General features: G+C 33.5%; 1 protein-coding gene across 1 annotated transcript; it reads left to right on the top strand.

Annotated features, from left to right (window-relative positions):
• The first annotated feature begins 727 nt into the window (after positions 1-727).
• LOC147166333 (regulator of G protein signaling 8-like) lies at positions 728-10,560 on the top strand. The gene is made up of 5 exons (XM_086088990.1): positions 728-916; positions 6,814-6,924; positions 7,382-7,443; positions 8,172-8,338; positions 8,835-10,560. Exons 2-5 carry the CDS (start codon positions 6,824-6,826, stop codon positions 9,027-9,029), a joined length of 525 nt encoding a protein of 174 aa, XP_085945116.1. The 5' UTR covers positions 728-916; positions 6,814-6,823; the 3' UTR covers positions 9,030-10,560.
• The last annotated feature ends 392 nt before the right edge of the window (positions 10,561-10,952 follow it).

Below are 10,952 nucleotides of genomic sequence, written 5' to 3'. Positions count from 1 at the left end.
GTTGTATCTATCATATTCTACGGAAAAGTATTGCATTCACTTTGAAAAAAACAAACATTTTTTTTTGTTTTTAATTTTCTGATTTTCTTAATATTTTTTTGTCTGTAATAAAAAAATATATATTACAAAAAAAGGGGCAGGGGTATTTAGAAAAACAGGAGGAAAAATATTCAGAAAAACTGAAAAAATGTCAAAGAAAAAAACGGGAGTCGGATAATTAAAAAAAATATATAAATATATTATTCATAAATTATTATTATTTGTATTAAAAAAAATTACCTCTGAACTCCAAGTGACAAGTTGCAGACTTTGAAAAACTCAAAAAAACAAAACTCTGCTTGTCCAATTTCCTTTTTTAATAATGTGTTCCCCTGTTTTTCAGGTTTTTTGTTTTAGTTTGTTTTTCTGAGTCATTTTTTTCTCCTGTTTTTTGAATAATTTTACGTCGCGTTTTTCAGAATTTTTTTTATGACAGAAAAAATTATGCAGTAAAACAAAAAATACAACATCACAAGAAAACAAAGCTCCCCCCCAAAAAATGTTTTTGAAAAACAGGAGGTTTTATTATTATATATATATTTTTTTAATGTATGCAATACGCCTAAGCACAACTTTGAAGATGCGCTTGTGTTGTCCTCCGGATTCTTCAAAGATGGCTTGTCTCTGATTCCACCCCCTCCGTCTCTCGCCCCCCACCACTCGCTCCCACATTTCGCACCAATGAGCATGCTGCTGCTGGCTCACACACTGCAATCGCAACTACTGTAGATGATATTACCACTTCTCAGCTGTACACTTTCATGCGTGCTCAACGGCAATATCGGATGAACTGGAGACTTGATTTTTGAGAAGCGCTTATTTTAAAAAATATATAAATTTTAAAAGGGGAGACAAGTACCTCATCTGCAGAATTCAGGTAAAGGATTAATATTCATTACTTACTGATCATGTTATGTAACTCTTTTGAACATGGAGCTCAAAGTATTATGTGAGTCGTCGCTTCGTACTAATGGTTTACCGTCTGATTATTATTTACAGCTTTTAATGGAGGCTTTCTGTTCAATCACAAAAAATGATGATGAATCAATTAAATGATTGTTGATACAAACCCCAATTCCAGTGAGGTTGTATCAAATTAGTACTGTCACTTTCGAATATTTTTAGAATCAATTAATCTGTCGATTATTCAATCGATTAATCGACTAATCTGATTAATTTTAATTTTGCAGTAAAATAATTTTTTCCCCCTGATTACTATTATTAACCAGTGATTGGTGATTATTTCGTGCTCAATAAAAAGGGGATTTGATGTTGTACTATGTTACAGGTTCGGTCATTGTTTTTCCAAAGTAAAAACAGATGTTTGCAAATGTCTTATTTTGCTTAAACACAGAAGATAATCAGTCTTCTTTCATCAAGGACTACAAAAATCAGTGAGCAATTATTGTTGGTATGCTGAAATTAAAAAAAAATGGCTCCAACCGATTACTCGATTATTAAAATAGCTGTCGATTAAATTGATAATCGATTAACTGTCGATAAATTAATTTTGACGGCTCTACATCAAAGGTAAATAAAAACACAAAACAGAATCCAATGATTGGCAAATGATGTCGACACATACAACTAAATACACTACAAAGACACCATTTTTTATGTTCAAACTTTGATTTTCGCATTCCAAAAAAATGGGATGTTTTGGGAAACGGTGGACACGGGCTGGTGAAGATTTGCAGGCAGAATTATTTCCTGTTCTTGCTTGTTTAGTTGCTCAACAGTCCGGGGTTTCTGTTGCTGAGACGGGTCTGGACTGCTGGCACCACAGTCTAGTACTCCACACCCTTTCACTACCAAGCCACACTGTTGCAACATGCAGAATGTGGTTTGGCTTTATATTGCTGAAAAAATCAGGGATGTCCATGAAAAAGACGCTGCTTGGATGGCTGCATATGTTGCTCTAAAATCTGGATGCACCTTTCAGTTTTCATGCAAGTTACCCATGACATGAGCATTAACACTCACCCTTATGACTTTCTGCTTTTTTCTCATTGGCCCGGAGGACACAACGTCCAAAATCAATACAGTATATAACGTTACTGCGTTGTAACTTACGTTTGGAGATGTAGCGACCAGAGGTGGGCACTTCCATCGCTCCATCGGCCCATCGTTGACAGATGTGGCTTTCCTGTGTGGAATTGCATGATGGAAAAGTTTTACTTTTACTTGATTAACCGGACTATATTTAGGCATATTTGCTGCTTGAGGAAAAAAGATGAAAAAACAAATACAAAGGAAATACATATATTATATTCATCATTCTGTATATAAATTATTATTGTACAGGCTCTGCACTGCTTGTGATCATTGTAAATACGGTTAATAGGCTTGGGTATCGATTGTAATTTCCGCAATCGATTCGATTTTGATTTTTTTTCTGATTCGAATCGACTCACTCCACAAATATTAATTTTCAACTTAAATTTAGCGGAGGCAGTAACTGGTTAAATGATTTAATTTATTAAAGGATCTTTGTGCAGTTTGTCACTTTTTTTTTACTCGCGACTGCCACCTCTGGCCCAAAGCGTAACTGCAGCATGTGTGCCGGGCTCGTTCATGGTGCGCGTGCGAGTACGTGCACAATCTTAAAGTGGAAGCCACAGTTAAAAAACAAAGACATGACTTCAAATGAGGAAAGAAAAACTCCGCCCCTCCCCTGTCCAAAGAAACTGTGGATTGAATGATGTAGAAAAAGCTTTCATGTTAATATTACTTTTTTAAACTGCACAATGCACCTTTAACTCATTCACTGCCATAAATACATAAAAAAAAAAAAAAGATTGTTAAAAATTAGGGGGAAGAGACAATTAAATTGTTTTAATTGTAATTAATCGCATGACTTCACTAGTTAACTCACGATTAATCACAAATGTTATATCTGTTCTAAATGTACAATAAAAAAAATTCTAGGTTTTCATACTCTTGTTAGCGAAAGTGGGAAAAAATGTTAAACTAATAGAAAAAGTTCAAATTAATTTTTGACGTTTATAGCCGTCAATGGCAGTGAATGAGTTGATATAAGTAACACGTGTTATAATCACTGTGTTACGCAAACATTGAAATCCGCAAAGATGAGATGAAAATATTTTCGTAATATAATTCAATAATTGTAAATATAAGTCAGGTCTTTCATAAATGTAAGAAAATACATTTATGTGAACAGTAAATAAATAAAAAAAAAACAGTAAGATACCCCCAAAAAAAATTATTTTCTCAAGAATTTATGGAAAAAATAGAATAATCGATTCATGAATCGATATCAGGCTTGAAAAAAACAACGATTATTTGATTTAAAATAATATTATTTAAACCCATTCCTAATGGTTAATGACATTGATTATTGTAAAAGTGTACTGGTTCTAAATTCAATCAAGAAAGCCAGCAGGGGCAGCTGTTTGACCTTCCAGGTCATCGGGCACACTACAAAGCCGTTTCACACGCATCTATCAAATGAGGACATGGAGGGGAAAAACGTGAAAACTGCACTGCACCAAGTTGCTTCACATCAAAGATGCTGCGACAGTCAAAATGATCCACATTTGTTTTCTTTTCCTTGATTTTCATTTATTTTTGTTTTATTTTCGGAGCACCATTCAAGGAGAACGTCGCTGGTTCCTTCCAATTCAGTGTGTGTCTGAGATGTTGCTATTTTTAGCTCCGTCCCTGCGGGAGCCAGCCTTTGCTGCATGGCTGAATAGAACATGCACTTGTTTCCTCCTGACTGCACAGATTTGTCAGGATATTTTTAGAAATAGTTCAGCACAAGCACGTGTCTTCAACCTACTGCAGCTCCACATAGCGATTCATCACAAAATAAATCTGTTTGGAAAACACAACTAAATCCGAGTTTGAACCTCTGTGTATGCAAATTACTTTGGATATGTTATCTGAATCGGCGCAGGAGGTCGGTTGATCAACATTTTGTGGTCGTAACTGGCCTCCGTCCATGTTTCACTGTTGGGATGGGATGGGTTTATTTTTCAACCAAAGACAAACTCACTACACAAATGTTTTACTTGCACAAATTTTGAGGTTTGTCCAGTTTTTTAGGCATGTTTTATAGGGCTGGGTTCAAAAGATCGATACTGAATCGATTTTCCTTTTTGAGCCTGATATCGATTCATAAAATCATGAATCATGTATTTTAACTCATTCACTGCCATTGACGGCTATAGACGTCAAAAAAATCATTTTAACTATTTCTATTGGTTTGACGTTATTTTTTGTAACTTTTGTTAACAAGAGAATGAAAACCTAGGAAAAAAATATTGTACATTTCGAACAGATATAAAATTTGTGATTAATCGTGAGTTAACTAGTCATGCGATTAATTACAATTAAAAAAAAATTCTTCTTTTTTTTTAAATAAAAATATTAGAAAAAAAGAAGAAAAAAATTAGGGGCATCAGGCAATTAATATTAGTAATGGTAATTAATCACATGACTTCACTAGTTAACTCACGATTAATCACAAATTTTATATCTGTTCGAAATGTACAATAAAAAAATGTTTAGGTTTTCTTACTCTCGTTAACAAAAGTAGAAAAAAAAACGTTAGAAATGTATGGCAGTGAATGAGTTAATTTCACTTTTTCCTATAAATGCATAAGAAAATTACATTTTAAAGGCCCTTTTTTTTATCTTACTGTTTTCTTGACATTTACCGTTCACATGAATTTAATACCTGACTTATTGCACTTTAAGACAATTCCGAATCTTTTTAATTTATATTTCTAATTATTGAATTGGATTATGCAAAGTTTTTATCTCATCCTTGCTGATGAAAGCGCTTAAAATTTTTAAGTTGTGTATTTTGTGACAGGTGTTATCGATGTGTAACATTTACTCAGCTGATGTGCTCATTTGGGAGAAAAAAAATCTGTAATTATTTATTTATCACAATTATTATTTTTTTTGCGTTTTGCTGATTGGTTTGTGTGCAATTTTTCCGCATTTTAAGCAAAAATGATCTGTGATCAACTGCAAAGATGACACCAACTCTAGTGTAGCTTATATTTTGCTATTCTACCCTTCTTTTTTTTTGTCCAACCCCTGTTGGTTTAATCCCATTCCATGTGAATGTGTCAGTTGCATTAAAAACAACTCGTGTGGTTTTATAAGACCCTCGCGTAAGTGGGTCAAGTCACCCGAACACAAAAATTGCACATCATTCCTGCTTGCAGAAATAGAGCACGCATACTTGAAGTGGATTTTGCAAGGAAGGCAGCATCCTCAATTGAGTGCCTTTGCTATTTTTATCTTCCCTCCCAGGCTTTTGTAACTCCTTTTAAAATGTTGACATGAAGGGAACCTTTCATGCAGCTTTCAATATCGCAAATCTTTGCCCAAAATCAAATGTAATTACTAAATGAATTTCACCTTGAGGTTATGACACAGGTGATGCGCTCATCGGTCATAACATAACATTGACTATTTAAGAGGGCTGTTTCTAGGGCAGACCGCCCATCGAAAGTGCAGATGAAATAATCGACTAAAGCTTTTATTTATTTATTTTTTTTGGGCCCTGACACACTTTCCAGAAGTGGCTAAAATCCCTGAAAAAAAGCTTTCAATCCTTCGGCTCATCAATCCAGACAAACCTGCCTAATGCCCAGAAGTATTTTGATTTTTTTTTTGTCTTTCTAATTTTGCCTACACGTTATGAAAAATTGAAAACAGTCCTGATGGGATTAAAATCTTCATTCGAACATTCAAACATACTCACAAACACGTCTAAACCGCCCATTGATTGGATGCAAGTCTCCAGTTCTTTTTACAGATTTTTATTGCACAGCTAAACACTGTAGAACTAAAATTTCAGACACACATATTGCATTTACTACAAACATATCATTGCTTAACATCTAAATTAACGATAAATCAGTTAAAATACTCCTGACAGCTTCTTAAACCAACGTTGTCAATTTGCTCAGCTTTTGCAAACGGGGAATGACGACGAAGAGCAACCAGCTCGAAAGAAAAGGAAAAAAAGACGCTTGTTTATTGCTGCGTAAAACTTACGGTGCCGCTGTAAGCCCGCAACTTCCGGTTTTACGTGTCAAAATAAAAGCATCGTATTTCAAAAGGAAATAAAGATGGCAGTAATCACAACGTCCAAACGGACTTCTAGGTTAAATGCTACAAACATAGCATATTTTCTCATAATGCACTGCACGCATAACAACAAATCATAAAAGTTACAAATAATCAATGTTTTCTACTTAATTTTCCAACAAATAACGTAGGCCAAATGCTTTTTAAAAAGTGTTTTTGTTTTCATGTAGTCCGTTCTAATACAGTAAGGATATTGGTAACATAATCCAAGTAACCTGAAAACGTTTAATTACTCTAATACCAGATATGCTAATGAAGAACAAAATACACTTCAATATAAATATATTTATTTGGACTTTTCTGCCTTATGAATGTCTTACAGTATGTTTATTAATATGGAAAGTTTTGGAACACGGGATGAAGAAGAAATAATAATTTATTTGTTACAGACCATGTAGTTATAACAATATAAAATCTAATAAATCTATTTTGAAAAGACCACTCTAAAAGTTTCGTGGCAAATGTGCTGTTTTCATAAGTGGGCTGTCAAAATAAAAAATAAAAAATTAAAAAGCAGAGAAATAAAAATTTGGCAAAACAATATGTTACATGGCTCTCACCTTAACATCTTATTTTTCCTAATGGAAAAAAAAAAGTGAGCTACGTATTTTTCAACTGAATTGTTGTATTTTCATTCTTTAGGATCGTTGCCATGAAGACCAGACTAGGATGTTTATCTCACAAATCTGACTCCTACAGTGACCTCTCTGAGTTCCTGCCTCCAGCACATGAAACAACCGCCAGGTGTCTGAAGTGAGTCTATATTTGGAGCAATTTCCAAAAAAAGGTCACAAAAGCATTTGTTGTAGCACGTGCAGAATGTGGCTTGGCATTGTCTTGCTTTGTGGTCTTTTTTAAATTATCAATATTATTATTTTATTTTTATTTATTTATTTATTTATTTTTTATTTATTTTTTATTTTTTATTATATTTTTATTATATTTTTTATTTATTTTTATTTATTTTTTGTATTTTGTATTTTTTTATTTTTTTATTACACAATGTTTTGAATTCCTATGTCTATCCATAACTTTATCAATATGAACAACGACCAGTATTTCTCTCCATTTTTAACACTTTTTACCTTTCGGCCTTCAGCAGAACAACCACATGATGATTCATGCATTAAATCACGCTGTCCTTCACTATTACATAATCCATTGAAATGCATGATTTGCATTCTTACCGAGGCATTTTTCTCTCCATCAGATTGTCAACAGATGAGGTGCTTAGGTGGTCTGAATCATTTGATCACGTTCTGTCCCACAAATGTAAGTAAACAAGTTTACAATTTACATGCGTCTCGTCTCGCAATAATAACACAAATATTGTTTAAGTTGTACAGCGAATTTAAACGTATTTTGTAGGGCTGCGTATCGATTTTAATTTCTGCAATCGATTCGATTTGGATTCACAAGAGTTCAGTTCGATTCGGTTTAGATTTTTCCTGATTCGATTCACTTCAATTCAATCCGATATTGATTAGTTATGGAACATTAATTCTTCTTAAATATCAAGGACATAATAAAAACTCAGCAAATATTTAATTCCCCAAAAAACAAACAAAAACAAAACAATGTACACTGCTCCGATGTGACCTTGTGCAAAACAGCATGTGATGGCCGTACAAGTCATGTTGCATATTTACGCACGAGCCACCCTGTCCACTCTTCCCTCTGTAAACAACGAGCGACGAGAAGGATGGGAATAACATGTCAACTTGACACAGGCCTTGTAGAAAAACATGCTCGGCCTCTGTGGTTGCACATTAATTGATCATTTATCTTTACTAATGAAAAAGATTGAAGGGGAGGAAAGGGGGGGGGGGATCCGATTTGTTTGCGTTCTAATGAAAACAGCCCTTTACCATTTCTGGGAAAAAGATTCGTGGATATTATGTATGGACGAATAAAACCTCATGGTGAAGAATAATCCTGATTAACTTTAAATGTTTTGTTTCTGTTGTTTTTATCTCCTCTCTTTCTCTTACCACATCCAGATGGCCTGGCTGCCTTCCGAACATTTCTCAAAACGGAGTTCAGCGACGAGAACATCGAGTTTTGGATGGCCTGCGAGGACTACAAAAAAAATAGGAGTTCAACCAAACTTGCGTCAAAAGCAAATAAGATCTTCAAGGAATTCATCGATGTTCAGGCACCAAGAGAGGTCAGCGTGGACGAGTGCTTCATTTGTTCACATCATGAAAAAAATACAATAAAATCTCTTGGGAAACACAGAATGTAAATTACATTTCATTTTTACAGAAGTATGGAACTTACAATTGGTAAAAATATCACCATATGTGAACGTAACTTTAAAACCTAACCTTGAAATGCCTGCCTGTATCAAATTGTATACAAACGGGTTTTAAGGAACGTTTTGATTAAATAACTCAAATAGTATACAAATGGCTACTTAAGATTGATGCAGCAAAAATAAAAAATAAATAAATAATAATAATAATAAAAAATTAAAAAAAATTAAAAATAAAAAATTATAAAAAAATAAATAAAAATAAAAAAGAGCAATGATGATGGCATTACCGAATGAACAATACTGATCTCTTATAAAAAAATAAAAAATAAATAAAAAATATAAATAATAAATAAATAAAAAGATTGATGCAGTGTTGTAATGCAAAGTGATCCCCCTCTTTGGCCAGGTAAACATCGACTACCACACCAGGGAGAAGACCAAACAGAGCCTGGAGGATCCCACGCCCTGCAGCCTCAATGAAGCTCAAGCTATCATCCACAGTCTCATGGAGAAAGACTCGTACCGTCGATTCCTCAAGTCCAAGTTGTACCAGGATATTGTCAAGAGGACACACACCCACGGCCAACGGAGATCTGTCTGATCCGATCAACTGACATCGAGTTGCAATTCAAAATGAACACAGTATTGACCGTTAGATGTCAGATAAAAGCCGAGATGACGTGCTTGACCGTACCTTTCGTTTCCATCGGATCCGTGCATGCAGACCTTCGCAATATACTGTGAACGGTACAGGAATGGACACATAATGGCTTTACCGCACCTTGCATGGTGACGAATGAGGAAAATATGTTTTTTCAAACAAACATATCATGGCAGCAATATTGTATTTATCTTGATGTGATGTGATGATCCTGTTTGGTGAAAAGTATTTTTGTGATTTTTATTTTTTGTTGATCTGTGTTAAATGAGGTTTTCTCTCTATTTGACTTTGTTTTGAAGAAACATATGCAGGAGAAGTTTACACTGAACAAATTGATTACAAAATATCTGAAGCTATGCCAAAAAGAATTGCACTTTTAACATATACTGTATACAACAACGTAATGATGTGGCCGAGTCTGTTATGTGGCACATATGTACGTATACGTACTGTATATATCGTAATGTATATGGAAGTGCTGAAGCTATTTTGAAAATAGAACTATTTTGTCTACAGTTTTGAAGGCCCTAGGCCTCTTTATATTATATTATATTATATTATATTATATTATATTATATTATATTATATTATATTATATTATATTATATTATATTATATTATATTATATTATATTATATTATTACAATGTCGTATTAGGGCCACATGTTTTTATTTATTTATTTATTTTGGTTGGGGGGAGGGGAGGGGGGGGGATAATTCCAAGAAATAACAAAACCTAATCTCCTTGCTTGAAAACCTAATCAAAAGGTGTAATTTAACTGTAATTCCACCGTGGGCATTTTGCACACTTGGGATTTGTGACTTGGCAAAAACATCCGAGCAGGTTATTTTTATTTCTTGCAAGTTTTGCAAGAGTGTTTTTCTTGAAAATCTCATAAATTGGTGAGGTTTTTTTCTCACAAATTTGCCAATTTATAATGTCGCAAATATTTAAAAAAAAATTCTTGTAAATTTGTGATTTTTCTCTGAATATTACCCCCCTCTAAAAATATATATATTTATACGTGGCCCTAATACGCCGTTATATTATATTATATTATATTATATTATATTATATTATATTATATTATATTATATTATATTATATTATATTATATTATATTATATTATATTATATATAAAAATTAATAAATGGACCGACAGTAGCATGTTTATGAGCATCACAGATGGTCCCTCTGACTTTGTGTATTATTGCAAGGCATCGCATCATAAATAATTCGCAGAGTATGTGTCAGCACTCGGTAAAGGTGACACGAATTGACGATTAACGGAAGTGCCCAGCTCTGGTAAATTATGTGCATAATAACTATATGTATCAACGTAATACTTGCTTAAAACATTTGCATGAAAAATTCTGAGACAAAATCTATGATGTTTAAAAAAATATATATATTTTACTGTAAATTATACGTTCTTTCACACAAACTGCTGAATAAAACATAATTTGACATTTGTGTAGCACATTATTTTTACTTTCTGCTCTTATTGTCATGTTTGGAGGGTTTGTTGTGGTTGTGTGGGCATTGAAAATGGTTGTTTTATACATTCAAAATACAAAATACAATTTATTATTTTAAAAAAAGTAGTATTTTTATAAATACATAGGACATGAACATACTCTTGTACCTTTCATTAATTGTGAAACAATTGGCTATTTTTGGGCCCGCTCAATATCTGGATTTTATCTGGGCCGTAGGAGTTGTTGCATCACAGTACAGCGTGGCCTTCAGATAAAAACAATAACAGTGTTATATCGGGAAACATCATAGGTTCTTCCTCTAGCATTGACCTTTGACTAGAACGTTATTTTCTTTCTACCCACTCATCCGTAGCGCATACAAA

This window comes from Leptonotus elevatus, chromosome 11 (assembly GCF_054856555.1).
Source record: "Leptonotus elevatus isolate MCC_2025b chromosome 11, RoL_Lele_1.0, whole genome shotgun sequence".
NCBI lineage: Eukaryota > Metazoa > Chordata > Actinopteri > Syngnathiformes > Syngnathidae > Leptonotus > Leptonotus elevatus.
Note: the sequence above shows the minus strand (reverse complement) of the source record. Positions and strands in the feature narration are given on the sequence as shown.